Source organism: Sapajus apella, unplaced genomic scaffold (assembly GCF_009761245.1).
Source record: "Sapajus apella isolate SASKATOON/1434 unplaced genomic scaffold, GSC_monkey_1.0 scaffold48, whole genome shotgun sequence".
NCBI lineage: Eukaryota > Metazoa > Chordata > Mammalia > Primates > Cebidae > Sapajus > Sapajus apella.
The window spans coordinates 6,599,545-6,614,905 of NW_022436988.1; the positions used below are offsets into that span (position 1 = coordinate 6,599,545).

At 49.5% G+C, this 15,361-nt stretch overlaps 2 protein-coding genes across 3 annotated transcripts in view; both read left to right on the forward strand.

The window, feature by feature from the left end:
- The window catches only part of PRPSAP1 (phosphoribosyl pyrophosphate synthetase associated protein 1), a 40,876-nt gene extending 37,337 nt beyond the window's left edge, over window positions 1–3,539 (forward strand). The window contains exons 8-10 of one of the 2 annotated variants that reach the window (XM_032241595.1): window positions 582–652; window positions 1,449–1,595; window positions 2,780–3,539. In XM_032241595.1, the coding sequence (XP_032097486.1) occupies window positions 582–652; window positions 1,449–1,595; window positions 2,780–2,938 (377 nt within the window). In that variant the 3' untranslated portion in view covers window positions 2,939–3,539. The remainder of the gene's footprint in view (window positions 1–581; window positions 653–1,448; window positions 1,596–2,779) is intronic. The other variant, XM_032241596.1, reaches the window with a different exon arrangement.
- A 6,172-nt stretch (window positions 3,540–9,711) lies between these two features.
- The window catches only part of LOC116525421 (glutamine-rich protein 2-like), an 11,088-nt gene continuing 5,438 nt past the window's right edge, over window positions 9,712–15,361 (forward strand). The window contains exons 1-3 of the mRNA XM_032241176.1: window positions 9,712–10,257; window positions 13,636–13,734; window positions 14,090–14,200. Coding sequence (XP_032097067.1) covers window positions 9,712–10,257; window positions 13,636–13,734; window positions 14,090–14,200 — 756 coding nt within the window. The remainder of the gene's footprint in view (window positions 10,258–13,635; window positions 13,735–14,089; window positions 14,201–15,361) is intronic.

Genomic DNA, 15,361 nt, shown 5'->3' on the forward strand with positions numbered 1-15,361 from the left:
TAAAATAAAATCTATTAATTTCATCTGTTTTTACTTTTTTTTTTTTTTTTTTTAGTTTTTGAGACGGAGTTTCACTCATGTTACCCAGGCTGGAGTGCAATGGCGCGATCTCGGCTCACCGCAACCTCCGCCTCCTGGGTTCAGGCAATTCTGCCTCAGCCTCCTGAGTAGCTGGGATTACAGGCACGCACCACCATGCCCAGCTAATTTTTTGTATTTTTAGTAGAGACGGGATTTCACCATACTGACCAGGATGGTCTCGATCTCTTGACCTCGTGATCCACCCGCCTCGGCCTCCCAAAGTGCTGGGATTACAGGCTTAAGCCACCGCACCCAGCCTTGCTTTTACTTTTTAATGTGGCTGCTGGAAAATTCAAAGTGACGTGTATGGCATGCCTTCATTTCTTTTGGCCACTGCTGTTGTTTCTGAGAGATTGCAGGTTCATTGAGGGGGAATCTGTGTGGTTTGTTTTTTGTCTGTATAGTGGTTTTGCCACCATTTCCAGGGAATGAGGTTGTGATTACATTTCTCTAGTAATACGTGAATGACTGAGATCTTGTAATTTGTTTTGTTTTGCTAGTGATGATGGCCAAAGAGAAGCCGCCGATAACTGTGGTTGGAGATGTTGGAGGCCGCATCGCAATCATCGTGGTATGGTTATGTGTTGTCCTTCATGTGCAGAGGTGACGCTGCTGGCTCTTGGTCAGTAGGTTGTCTGCTTGGGGACTGTATTTCTGGGAGCAATGATGTAAATGGATCCATGTGTCCTTTCTCGCCCAAACTCCCTTGTGCCAAGTGGTAGAAACCTTTTATTCAGATGAACACACATTAAAGTATTACCTACAGACGGGAAGTGAGCACGGCATCTCCCATGAGAAAATTCAGCACCTTAACCTACACCATGTGGGTTCTAGGTTCTTCACAGCAGCTCACGTCATGCTGCAGTGTTTGGGCTGAAAGATGAACTGAAGATGAGGTGCTTCGTTTTCATGACTAAGAATGGGTGTCCTTGTGCAGACTTGTTCTGCATGTTCACATACGTTTCGTCCCAGCTCTGAATGTCTGCTGGCTAGTGGGCCACGAATCCTTTGCAGTAGCACACTTTATTTCAGTTTTCTTCTCGTGTCACATTTATTTGAAAAAAAAAAATTGGAACGCTGGCTATGTGGGATTAACCAGAAACGTGAAACAGGAAAATGAGTGTTGGCAGTCCTCAGCTCCAGCGGTAACATCCCAAGTGCTCAACTGCTCCCTCCTCTGAGACACACAAGGTACCGTCAGGTACTTCTGTTGCCATTTCTGATGCTCAGTCTTTGACCCAGGCCCACAGCTCTGATTTGCCTTGAGAAATCCTCTGAAACTGAGTGCAGAGTAGAGAGGCGTATGCTTTTACAGTCTGGGCTAGAGGGTGTTTCTTTCCTACCAAGTCACTCTGTTCTCCTCCCAGGATGACATTATTGACGACGTGGAGAGTTTTGTTGCTGCTGCGGAGATCCTCAAAGAGAGAGGCGCCTATAAGATCTATGTCATGGCCACCCACGGCATCCTTTCTGCAGAGGCCCCCCGCCTGATTGAGGAGTCCTCCGTAGATGAGGTCGGGCTGCTTCTAAATCTCGAGCCAAGATTTGCTGCTGTGTTTTCTGGGAATAATGAAATGCTTCAGTCAATATTAAATTGCTTAATTTCTCTATAGCTTTTCTAGCTTTTGCTGGCTAGCAGTTTGTTGGGACAGATATATGTTTAGGAACACAGATAGTCACAACTTACCATGGTTCAACTTAGAAAACTTTTTGACTCTATGATGAGGCAAAACCGTTGTAATTACAATACAATGTATAGTATTTGATAAATTACTTGAGACATTCAACACTTTATTTTAAAATAATAGCTTTCATTTAAAAAAATAGCTTTTATTATAAAATGAAAGTCTTTTGCCCTAGATAATTTTCCCAGCTACACTCTAATATAACCGTACTGAGCATATTTAAGGTAGGCTAGGCCAAGTTATGATGTTCAGTAGGTTAGGTGTATTAAATTAATTTTTTTTTAGATGGAATCTTGCTCTGTCACCCAGGCTGGAGTGCAGTGGTGCAATCTCGACTCACTGCAAACTCTACCTCCTGGATTCAAGCGATTCTCCTGGCTCAGCCTCCTGAGTAACTGGGATTATATGCACCTGCCATCACACCTGGCTAATTTTTGTATTTTTAGTAGAGATGGGGTTTCACCATGTTGGCCAGGTTGGCCTGTAACTCCTGACCTCAAGTGATCCACCCACCTCAGCCTCCCAAAGTGCTGGGATTACAAGCATGAGCCACCTTGCCCGACCTAAATGCATTTTCTGCTTAAAATATTTTCAACTTATAATGATATGTTTATCCAGACCTAACCCCATCATAAGTTGAGGGTCGAGGGTCTGTATGTGTCTATTTGCATAAAGATTTGCTTGGGTACTTTAATTTGACACTCTAGGAACATTTCTCTTGAGACTGGAATTCTTCCCTTATGATCTGAGAGTTTTGCGCAGCGTTGGGGCTCACTGTGTTTCTGTGTGGAGACGACACCATTTCTAAGATTTTCATCTTGTGTTCTGCGGCCATGTAACTTTTCCTTTGCATAAAATTCGTTAAGTTTGGTGTATAAAAACTATACTCAGTGGAACAAGGTTTTACAGTTTGGGACTTAGGCTGTGGGGACCGAATGTTAGACAAGCTGTCCTGTGAGCAGTCAGGAGCACGCTTCGGTAACCGTGTTTGTTTTCGATCGCTGTGTGACTAGGTGGTGGTGACAAATACTGTCCCTCATGAGGTACAGAAGCTGCAGTGTCCCAAGATAAAGACTGTGGATATCAGTTTGATTCTTTCTGAAGCAATTCGGAGGATCCACAACGGAGAGTCCATGGCCTACCTTTTCCGAAACATCACTGTGGATGACTAGCTTTCATGAGGACCCTGACCCTGGAACTCCTGAGGAAGACATGGAAAAAGCAGTGCCATGAGTGACATACACAGTGTGTCCTTGCAAGGGAGGACTGGAAACAGCCTGGAGTTAGATAGTCTCTCTTGGTCGGATTGATGGATAGGAGGCAGTAAGAGCGTCAGGAAGGAGACAGAGCTAATGGATAAATATTATAATATGGCCTTAAATGTCTGCTGTCATCAGCCCTGTTCCTTAAACAAAAGTTTTAGCCGCTTTCCTGAAAAGAATCTGAAAATCTTATTAAAGAGGAGTTAAAGGCACATAAAGTCTTAACTCTATAATGTTCATTTAGTTGTTTCAGCTCCAGGGAAATTCGGGTATTGATGTTGAACCTGGTTAGGGAAGCGGATTGCCTGGCCCTAGTACTATCCAGTTGGCCTCTCCCATATCAACTTCAAGTCTTTTGCAGAGAAGCATATTTTTCTTTGAGAAACTGGTACACATACAGCCATTGAAAAATGAAGCATTCATGTTGTTACATCTGCCAAGGATGTCAGATTAGAAAATAGCATCCCACCTCTGAGTGGTTTTAAAGTTGCAAATAAAAGAATTTGTTGTCTTGCTAGTCTCTTCATTAGACTGCAGAAGACCAGGGATACAAAATAGCAATCAGGTCTGTGGCTGGAGGCAAACTCTTTCAGCAGGTTCCATCCGCTTCCAAAGTGTTGAAGCTAAATCCTTGTTGAATACTATATTTTAAATCTAAATTAAAAAAAAAAAAAAGAGAGAGAGAGACTGGGTGTGGTGGCTCACGCCTGTAATCCCAGTACTTTGGGAGGCTGAGGTAGGGAAGACTGCTTGAGCCCAGGAGTTTGAGACCAGCCTGGGCAACATGTCGAAACCCATCTCTACAAAAAACACAAACATTAGCCAGGCGTTGGTAGGGCTTGCTTGTCGTCCCAGCTACCTTGGGAGGCTGAGGTGGGAGGATTGCCTGAGCCACGGAGACTGAAACTGCAGTGAACTATGATTGTGCCACTGCAGTCTAGCCTGGTTGACAGAGCAATACCCTCTCTCAAAAAAACAAAAAAAAAAGGGCCAGGCATGATGTCTTACTCCTGTAACCCCTGCACTGCACTTTGGGAGGCTGAGGCAAGTAGATCACCTGTCAGGAGTTTGAGACCAGCCTGGCCAACATGGCAAAACCCTGTCTCTACTAAAAATACAAACATTAGCCAGGCATGGCGGTAGGTGCTGTGATCCCAGCTACTCAGGAGGCTGAGGCCGGAGAATCGCTTGAACCCCGGAGATCGAGGTTGCAGTGAGCCAAGATCGTGCTACTGCACTCAAGGCTAGGCAATGACAGAGACTCCATCTCAAAAAAAAAAAAAAAGATTGTCCTTTTGTCTGTGATAGATGACGCTAATGTGTAGTGCATTACTGAGGACTGTACTTGGCCCTTCTACCCAGCATTTTAAATTCCAACTTCACAGTTGTGGTTAGTAGCACCCTTGTCAGAGAGGCCTGACTTCAGCTGTGGAATCGTTTTTCACCCTTTGAATCTGATCTAAGTCACAGGAAGGAGCGGCTGCTGGGAGATGCATGGAATTGCTTATTGCTTCTCTTAGCTCCTGAGAGATGGAAAGAAGCTTTAGGTGCACAGTTGTTATTTCTCTGTGGGGAAGTTTCCTTAATGTTTTTATCATTTTCCTGTTGGTAAGAAAAGCTCCCAACCCACAGTCAAGACCTTCAGCACATTAGCTTTTTCAAGCACACAAGTTACGTTCTGTTAATAGTCCAAGTAGGGCGATTTGAGCCAAGAACTCAGTCATTCAAATAATTAGCGTGGCGCTAGAGGCAGAGTCAGAGGCTGTGGTCAGGAGACCTAATTTTTTTTTTTGAGACGAAGTTTCGCTCTCGTTACCCAGGCTGGAGTGCAATGGCGCGATCTCGGCTCACCGCAACCTCCGCCTCCTGGGTTCAGGCAATTCTCCTGCCTCAGCCTCCTGAGTAGCTGGGATTACAGGCACACGCCACCATGCCCAGCTGATTTTTTGTATTTTTAGTAGAGACGGGGTTTCACCATGGTGACCAGGATGGTCTTGATCTCTTAACCTCGTGATCCACCCGCCTCGGCCTCCCAAAGTGCTGGGATTACAGGCTTGAGCCACCGCGCCCAGCTGAGTTTTTTTGTTTTTTTTTTTTTAAGACAGAGTTTCATTCTGTCACCAGGCGCGCCAGGCTGGAGTGCAGTGGTGCGATCTCGGCTCACAGCAGCCTCTGCCTCCTGGGTTCAAGCAATTCTCCTGCCTCAGCCTCCCAAGTAGCTGGGACTACAGGCACACGCCACCACACCCAGCTAATTTTTGTATTTTTAGTATGGATGGGATTTCACCATGTTGGCCAGGTTGGTCTCGATCTCTTGACCTCGTGATGTGCCCGCCTTGGCCTCCCAAAGTGCTGGGATTACCCGAGTGAGCCACTGCACCCAGCCATCTTGTTTGTAACATCAGGCAGGGCTAAGTCCTTTCTGGGGCTCTGTCATCAGTTGTGAAAAAGGAGGTTCAGGATTGAAAACTAAGTTCCTTTTCAAGTCTAGAATTCCATTTATACCTCCAATTAGCGGTTCTTTCCTGTGAAATACAGGGGTGGAGATCACAAAATATTTAACAAAAATGTCTAGTAAAATATGCAGTTCTCTGAATTAGATTATCCTGCTTCTTTTTCTTTTTCTTTTTTTTGGTGGGGGGGTATTTGGAGAGTTCTAATGTGTGCCTGATAAGGTAGTAAGCCTCGGGGCTATGAAAGTGAACATGTGAGGACTGTGGGAGCCAACCCGGCCACAGTGTAGTCCCTGTGGCTGCTGACATCCTCTGGAAAATCACTGCATGTAGAAATGAGAAAGTGTATTTCTCATGAGCATTCAGTCCAGCCCCTGCACCATGGCCTCCATTACAACCAGTACTCGGTAGCTATAACTGATCAGCCTTTTTTTTTTCTTTTTAAATTATTTTTTAGTAGAGGTGGTGGGGCAGGGGTGGTCTCACTGTTGCCCAGGCTGATCTCAAACTCCTGGGCTCAATCTTCCCGCCTCAGCCTCCCAAAGTGCTGTAACACATGAGACCACACCAGGCCTGGCCTTAAGTTTTCTGTTTTTTTGGTTTTTTTTTTGAGATAAGTCTCACTCTGTCGACCAGGCTGGAGTGCAGTGGTGCAATCTCATCTCACTGCAAACTCCACCTTCTGGGTTCAAGCGATTCTCCTGCCTCAGCCTCCCAAGTAGCAGGATTACAGGCACATGCCACCACTGCTCGGCTAATTTTTGTATTTTTTAGTAGAGAGGGGAGACTTCACCATGTTGGTCAGGCTGGTCTCGAACTCCTAACCTCGTGTTCCACCCGCCTCGGTTTCCCAAAGTGCTGGGATTTCAGTAAAAGACTACAGGCCGGGCATGGTTGCTCATGCCTATAATCCCAGCACTTTGGGAGACCTAAGCTGGTGGATCACTTGAGGTCAGGAGTTTGAGACCAGCCTAGCCAATACGGTGAAACCACATCTCTACTAAAAATACAAAAATTAGCCTGGTGTGCGCCTGTAATCCCAGCTACTCAGGAGGCTGAGGCAGGAGAATTGGTTGAGCCCAAGAGGCGGAGATTGCAGTGAGCTGAGATGGTGCCACTGCACTCCAGCCCAAGTGACAAAGCAAGACTCCATCTCAAAAAAAAAAAAAAACTAGAAAGAACTAGCTCTTTTGATAACCCTTTAAAGATCTACTGTTTACCAAGTTATTGGGATATAATTATGATTGAAAATCCTTCAATTAGATATTCAGGCTGGGCGTGGTGACTCACACCTGTAATCCGAGCACTTTGGGAGGCTGAAGCAGGTGGATCATGAGATTGAGAGATTGAGACCATCCTGGCCAACATAGTGAAACCCAGTCTCTACTAAACATAAAAAAATTAGCTGAGGCCGGGCGCGGTGGCTCAAGCCTGTAATCCCAGCACTGTGGGAGGCCGAGGCGGGTGGATCACGAGGTCAAGAGATCGAGACCATCCTGGTCAACATGGTGAAACCCCGTCTCTACTAAAAATACAAAAATTAGCTGGGCATGGTGGCGTGTGCCTGTAATCCCAGCGACTCAGGAGGCTGGGGCAAGAGAATTGCCTGAACCCGGGAGGCGGAGGTTGCAGTGAGCCGAGATCGCGCCATTGCACTCCAGCCTGGGTAACAAGAGTAAAACTCCGTCCCAGAAAAAAAAAAAAATTAGCTGAACATAATGGCGGGTGCCTGTATTCCCAGCTACTCAGGAGCTGAGGCAGGAGAATTGCTTGAACCCGGGAAGCCAAGGTTGCAGTGAGCCGAGATCAAGCCACTGTACTCCAGCCTGAGCGACAGTGGGAGACTCCGTCTTAAAAAAAAAAAAAAAAAAGGCTGACGTAAAAATCAGAACTTGAACAATAGTTAAAATTGTATAGTTATGGCTGGGCGCAGTGGCTCATGCCTCTAATCCGAGCACTTTGGGAGGCCAAGGTGGGTGAATCATGAGTTCAGGAGTTTGAGACCAGGCTGGCCAACGTGGTGAAACCCTGTCTCTACTAAAAATACAAAAAATTAGCTGAACATAATAGCGGGTGCCTGTATTCCCAGCTACTCAGGAGACTGAGGCAGGAGAATTGCTTGAACTCAGGAAGCGGAGGTTGCAGTGAGCCGAGATCGTGCCACTGCACTCCAGCCTGAGTGACAGTGAGACTCCATCTCAAAAACAAAAAAAAAGAAAGTACTGTTAGTCCTTAGAATCCCTGGGGAATTGGTTTTCAGGACCCAACCTCCTGTTCATGGATATGTAAGTCTCTGATAGAAAATGGTGTGGTATTTGCATATAAGCTATGCACATCCTAGATGTCTTATCATACCGAATCCTATGCAAATGGTTGTCATACTGTATTGTTTAGAGAATCATGACAGGAATGTGTACATGTTAGGTCCTGGTTGGTTAAATCTGCAGATGCAGAGCTCACAGGGAAGGGGGCTGGCTGGGCATGGCACACAACTCAGAGGTTCCCTTTAAGTAGCTTTGCTGCACTTCTGTTAGGAATTTATATTGAAGTTATTTTTTTTTTTTTTTTTTTTTTAGTGAGACAGAGTTTCACTCTTGTTACCCAGGCTGGAGTGCAATGGCACAATCTCGGCTCACCGCAACCTCCGCCTCCTGGGTTCAGGCAATTCTCCTGCCTCAGCCTCCTGAGTAGCTGGGATTACAGGCACGCACCACCATGTCCAGCTAATTTTTTGTATTTTTAGTAGAGACGGGGTTTCACCATGTTGACCAGGATGGTCTCGATGGCTTGACCTCGAGATCCACCCGCCTCGGCCTCCCAAAGTGCTGGGATTACAGGCTTGAGCCACCGCGCCCGGCTTTTTTTTTTTTTTTTTTTTTTTGAGATGGAGTCTTGCTCTGTCATCCAGGCTGGAGTGCAGTGGTGCCATCTTGGCTCACTGCAACCTCTACCTCCCAGGTTCAGGCGATTCTCCTGCCTCAGCCTCCCAAGTAGCTGGTATTAAAGGCATGTGCCACCACGCCTAGCTAATTTTTTGTATTTTTAGTAGAGATGGGTTTTCACTGTGTTAGTCAGGATAGTCTTGATCTCCTCCTGACCTTGTGATCCACCCGCCTCAGCCTTCCAAAGTACTGGGATTACAAATGTGAGCCACCGCGCCCAGTATATGCCTCAATTGTTAACACCAGATTTGTCTCGTGCTGTTTAATCCTACTTTGTAATGAGTTGAGGCATGGGCGCTTGACCAGGTGAGTGTTTTTTGAGCTAAATTAATTTATGGCAGGCTGGGCGCAGTGGCTAACACCAGCAATCCCAGCATTTTGAGAGGCTGAGGTGGACGGATGACCTGAGGTCAGAAATTTGAGACCACCTGACCAACACGGAGAAACCCCTTCTCTACTGAAAATACAAAATTAGCCCGGTGTAATCCCAGCTACTTGGGAGGCTGAGGTTGTGAGCCAAGATCGTACCATTGTACACTACCTTGGGCAACAAGAACAAAACTCCGTTTCAGAGAAAAAAAATTGTAGCAGCACAGGAAAGGGGCAACTAACCACCAAGTAGTCGTCTGGTGGCTAATTGGAACCACCTGAGTAGTGGGTTGTCTTTTTCCAAGTTGCTTCACGTTTGAACAAAATATGCGGACTCTGCAGGGCACCAAGGCCTCAGGCCTGCATCCCTTAGACATGCGGCCACCACTCTGTGGAATGGATGCGGCTGATGACACAAAGCATTGTTGCCAGGAAACCCTCAAGTCTTTCTGTCCTTACGTGGCCCCCCAAGAGTGCGTGAATCCTGGCCTTTCTAGGTTAGGGGGATGGATGGAGTCTAGCTGGACTTTGGAGGCCATCTCAGCCCCTGTTGCCAAGGCTCCCCTTGTTATCCTTGTGGTGGCCTTTGCTTCCCATCGAGGCTCGCAGCGAGGGCGCGTTCTTAGGCGGAATCTTCAGGGTGCGCCGGGGGGGCCCTTACGTTTCAAACCTCCGCCGGCGCGGGGACTGGGAGTCCAGGGCTCCAGCCCGGGGACCCGAGGCCGGCGACAGACAGCGGAAGGGCGGATTCCCCAGAGGCAGGAACTCTGTCCAGTGACTCGCCCGAGGCGGTCAGACCCGGGGCAGGGGCGCCCCGAGGGCCCCGCAAGGCCCCCTAAGAACCCCAAGACGCGGCGCGCAGTGAGTGGGGAGTGGTTGGCCGGCGCCCCGCGGCGGCGCACAGCTCCCGACAGCCACGATGCCGCCCACGACGGCGGTGACCACAGTCTCCCTCCGGGAGCTGGCGGACCTCTCCATCGGCACCCCGGAGGTGGGCGCCGTCAACTTCACCGCACTGCACACGCTCATCGTGGCCATGCTCAAAAACCTCGACCTCCAAAATACCCAGATCGACTTCCAGACCCCGTCGGCCCAGCCCAGCCAGTCGCCGCAGCCCTCGCGGGGCTCACTCAGCACCCCGAACCTGCCCGCGCCCAAGGAGGCGCCTAAGGAGGCACCCCGGGAGAAGCGCAGGAGCGTGACCCGGGCGCCCCCGTCGGCGCTGGAGAGCCAGGTGAAGGACCTGGGCGGCCAGGTGGAGGACCTGAGCAAGCAGCTCAAGCGCATGGATGGCCAGGTGCAAGGCATCGCCACGCAGGTGCAGCACTTCTCCCAGGCCACCGGGCTCCACCTGGCCGTGCCAAAGTGGCTGGAGGATCAGGAGGTGGACGCGCGGGGGCTGGATAGTATGCAGACTGGGAGTATCAAGAAGGACACCACCGCCGAGGAGCTCAGCATCGCCAGGGTGAGCGCTGGGTGGAGGTAACCCTCAGGCCCTCTGCCTCCTCTAGGCCGCCCTCTGGGCCTGGCCGAGTCCCCACCCACAGTAGAGGGGCGCGCGTGGGGGTGGGGATGGAGGGGCTGGGGACAGAGGAGGTGCCAGGCCTCAATGTGACTGGTTAGATAGAGCAGTCCACGCTCTATCTTGCAGGCCATGGGGCTGCTTCAAGATGTCCTGCAAGACCTAAAAACCCTAAAAGAACACCAAGGAAAGGCACAGGGCCTCCCTGAGCTGGAGGGGCCTGGTGACCCCACCTCCCAAGGGTAGTGGTCCCATTCCACCTCCTCCTTCCTAGCCCTATTTACAGGAGAGGCTCATCCACCACTTATCAGACGTCCAAGGACCCTGAGCTGGCTCAGAGTGGGGCCGGCAACTTCTCAGAATATTCTTAGAGGAAATTTCCTTTTAAAAAAGAATAAAGAGATAGGTGTTGAGGACAAAGGCTCCCAGAGAAGGGGAGTCAGGATGGACAGCTGGACCTCAGCTCCCTGTGGCCATGACACAAGCCACAGCAGGTAGGGGACAGTTTCATGTGGACTTTGTTTTTTTGGGACTGAGTCTCTGTTGCCCAGGCTGGAGTGCAGTGGCACAGTCTCGGCTCACTGCAATCTCCGCCTCCCAGGTTCAAGCAATCCTCCTGCCTCAGCCCCCCAGTAGCTGAGATTACAGGAATGCACCACCATGCCCGGCTAATTTTTGTATTTTTAGTAGAGATGGGGTTTTACCACGTTGGTCAGGCTGGTCTGGAACTCCTGACCTAAGGCGATCCACCCACCTCAGCTTCCCAAAGTGCTGGGATTACAGGCATGAGTCACTGCACCCTGCCTTTTGGGGTTTTTTTTTGTGTTTTTTTTTTTTTGAGACAAAGTCTCGCTCTGTCACCCAGGCTGTAGTGCAGTGGCACAATCTCGGCTCACTGCAACCTCCGCCTCCCAGGCTCAAGGGATTCTCCTGCCTCAGCCTCCCAAGTATCTGGGATTATAGGCATGTGCCACCACACCTGGCTAATTTTTGTATGGATTTCACCATGTTGGCCAGGCTGGTCTGGAAGTGCTCACATATCCTTAGCCAAAACTGTGAGCCACTGTGCCCGGCCTTCAGCTGGACTTTTGCTTTCTTGGAGGGAGAAGTGCATAAGATCACTGAGCATCATTAAGTATTCTCCAGTGAACTCCAGGAAGCAATGCACGCAGCGCCGGGAGGTAATAGACAAGCGTGTCTGAGAGCCGCAGTAGGATGGGCCCAGAAGAAACAGCAGGAGCAACTAGGAAGACAGCTGGGTGGGGAGGCCAAGAGGAGAGACAGGAGGGGAAAGAGAGGCCAGGAAGAGGAGGCCAAGCCCCTGCAGGGGAGCCGTGGCCGCCCATGCCTTCCCGCCACATCACCCTGGGTCTTGAGACCCCAGCACCACTCGCTTTTGGTCTGGGAAGTGTGTCAGCTTTCCTTTCCAAACTTTAAAGCGTGGTGGGTTTTTTGTTTTAATTTTTTTTTTTTTTTTTTGGACAGAGTCTCAACTCTGTCACCCAGGCTGGAGTGCAGTGGTACAATCTTGGCTCACTGCAACTCTGTCTCCTGGTTCAAGCAATTTTCCTGCCTCAGCCTCCCTAGTAGCTGGGATTATAGGTGCACACCACCGCGCCCGGCTAATTTTTGTACTTTTAGTAGAGATGGGGTTTTTGCATGTTGGCCAGACTGGTCTCCAACTCCTGACCTGAAGTGATCCTCCTGCCTCAGCTTCCCAAAATGTTGGGATTACAGGCAAGAGCTACCGTGCCTGGCCTTTTGTTTCAATTGTTAGCTAATCTTAGATTCTAGAGGTTTGCATAATTTATAAAATGCAACTTAAGTTTTATTTGTAATTATTAATATATTCTTAATCCCACATATGCTGGCAAGCACTTTAAGTTGCAGCGGTTTGCTTTGGTTCTTTAGAGGTGCTTTTCTCTTTAGACAGCACAGATGTTCAGCTCCTGTTGAGGTACCTGGCACCCTTCTTCCTTGCAAGGCAAGGTGGGCCTCATCCTCCAGGCTGTCATGAGTGGGTTGGAGCAAACTGAATCCCAGGACAAGAGGTCCCATCTCTGCAACAGTGTTTGCTCCTGCCATGCCACCCCCCAGGGTCCCCTGCATCTCACTTCCCTTCCTGTGCTTGGCTGGGAAAAGACCTGGGAGGTAAAAACCAGGCAGAAGGCAGCATGCAGGGACTAGTGCCTGGAATCCCAGCACTGTGGGAGGCCGAGGCTGGAGGATTGCTTGGACCCAGGAGTTTGAGACCAGCCTGGGCAATGTGGCAAGACCTTATCTCTACAAAAAAAAATGTTTAAAATGAGCTGGATGTGGTAGTGCATGGCTGAAGTCCCAGCTACTCAGGAGGCTAAGGTGGGAGGATCACTTGAGACTGAGAAGTTGAAGCTGCAGTGACCTGTAGTGGCACCCCTGTCTGGGTGACAGAGCGAGACCCTGTCTCAAAAAACCAAACGGCTGGGTGCCGTGGCTTACGCTTGTAATCCTAGCACTTGGGGAGGCCAAGGCTGGCGATCACGAGGTCAGGAGTTTGAGACCAGCCTGTCCAATATGGTGAAACCCCGTTTCTACCAAAAAATACAAAAGTTAGCCGGGCATGGTGGCACACGCCTGTAGTCCCAGCTATTCGGGAGGCTGAGGCAGGAGAATCGCTTGAACCTGGGAGGCGGAGGTTGCAGTGAGTGGAGATCGCGCCACTGCCCTCCAGCCTGGGCAACAGAGTGAGACTCTGTCTAAAAAACAAAACAAAACAAAACCAACCAAAAAACCCAAATAGAAGAAACCCTCCCTTTCCATAAGAGCCACACAAATTCCTCCTTTCCTCATCTCCTGACACTGAGTCAGAGTGTGTGTGTGTGTGTGTGTGTGTGTGTGTGTGTGTGTGAGAGAGAGAGAGAGAGTGTATGAGTGTGTGAGTGTACAAAAGACCCCCTGGGATCTCCAGGACTGTTTCCTGATTTCAGGGCTCATCCTCAGAGGAAAGCAGCATCAGATGTTGCAAGAGGGGCAGGGCACGGTGGTTCACACCTGGAATTCCAGCACTTTGGGAGGCCAAGGCAGGTGGATCACCTGAGGCCAGGAGTTTGAGCCCAGTCTGGGCAACATGGTGAAACCCCATCTCCACTAAAAATGCAAAAATTAGCCAGGTGTGGTGGCGCACGCCTGTAATCCTAGCTACTCGAGAAGCCGAGTGTATGAGTGTATGGGTTAGTGTGTCAATGTTAGGGTGTCAGTGTGTGTGTTAGTGTACGAGTGTGTGAGTGTATGTGTGTTAGTGTGTCAGTGTGAGTGTGTGGGTGTGTGTGTGCACGTGCGTAGGGGCTGCTGTCACTCTCCTTCCCTGAACTCTTCTTCCAGGTACTTTTACAGCGGGTTGATGAACTAGAGAAGCAACTGAAAGATCGGGAACAATTCCTGGTAATACCAGCCAGTTCCATGGGAAGGGGATCTCCAGGGGACTGGCCCTCTCTCAGCGTGGCCCTCTCTCCAGGGCTTGTCCCTCTGGGGTAGGCAGTGTGTGCCTTCTGCCTCCCAAGTCTCTGCCCCTAGGATTAGAGGGAAATCTGCCCCATCCCTGCCCAGCTCTCTACTGGGCGCCCACATGGGACAGAGAACTGGCTGCCCAGCCTTTGCTGGTCACTTGAAGGGTAATGAATTCTCCCTGGGGCTAGGGCTGTGAAGGACCCACACAGATCCTGTTAGACCAAGTCTGTTCCTAAAGCTTCTTGGGATTAATCAAGGGGTATGTGTGTGTCTTGCCTGTCACTGTCAGGAACTGGTCAGCCGGAAGCTCAGTTTGGTTCCTGGTGCAGAAGAAGTCACCATGGTCACCTGGGAAGAGCTGGAGCAGGCGATTACGGACGGCTGGAGAGCCTCACAATCGGTGAACCAGTGGGGGCCTGGGCAGTGGTCTTGGGTGGGGCTCCCCAGAAACTCTCGCTTTGTGTAGCTGCACAGGATTCTGTTCTATGGATGTTCATCGTTCACAAGTTTCATAATGTGGATATTTTACATGGTTTTTCCAGTCTTAAGAGCAAGGTGACACTCACATGTGTGAATAGCGTGCATCCCTAGAAACAGAATGTGCATTAGTGATTTGGCTAGCCGTTGGCAAATTGCCTTCCATGGCTGCCATTCCAATGGAGACTCCCGCCGGCAATGGAAGAGAGCACTTGTTCCCTGACATTCCCCAGCACTGTATGCTGGCACCCAATTTTTTTTGTTTTGCTAACCGACTGGGTCAACAGAAAATCGTACCTGAGTGTAGTTTTTATTTGCTTTTGTAGCTTTTCAAACTTTCTTTACAGCGTGTCCTGAAATGTAGGACCTTTCCTTATTAGTGGACATGGTGACCGACCGTGGAATTAAAACCTCTGTAGGGGACCCTTTGCTGCTGATGACGTTTGCACACAGGCTTCTGTCTGTCTTGGTTCAGTGTACAGATGACCAAATTGTTTTCAGATTCCCAACCTACCTTCATCTGAATAAAATCAAGCTGGATGTTTTCAAATGGCCTCAGAGATGAGACTTAGCTTCCCTTTCGGTTTTCTCATTCCTCCCACTGGCTTTGGGCAAGTGGGTTATCAAAACGATCAAGCGAGCTTTGAGGGTCGTTTCAAATTGTGGACAGAAGGAGGGTAAAGAGTAAAGCTTTTGGCGCCACCAAGTGGCCATTTTGGAGAGTGCCAAATATCTGTGTACAAAAGATCCCCTGGGATCTCCAGGACTGTTTCCCGATCTCAGGGCTCATCCTCAGAGGAAAGTAGCATCAGAAGATGTTGCAAGAGGGCCGGGGCGCGGTGGCTTATGCCTTGAACCCCAGCACTTTGGGAGGCTGAGGCGGGTGGATCACCCGAGGTCCGCAGTTTGAGCCCAGCCTGGGCAACATGGTGAAACCCCGTCTCTACTAAAAATCCAAAAATTAGCAGTGTGGTGGCACACATCTGTGACCCCAGCTACTCACGAGGCTGAGGCAGGAGAATCGCTTGAGCTCAGGAGGCAGAGGTTGCAGTGAGCCGAGATTGTGCCATTGCACTCCAGCCAG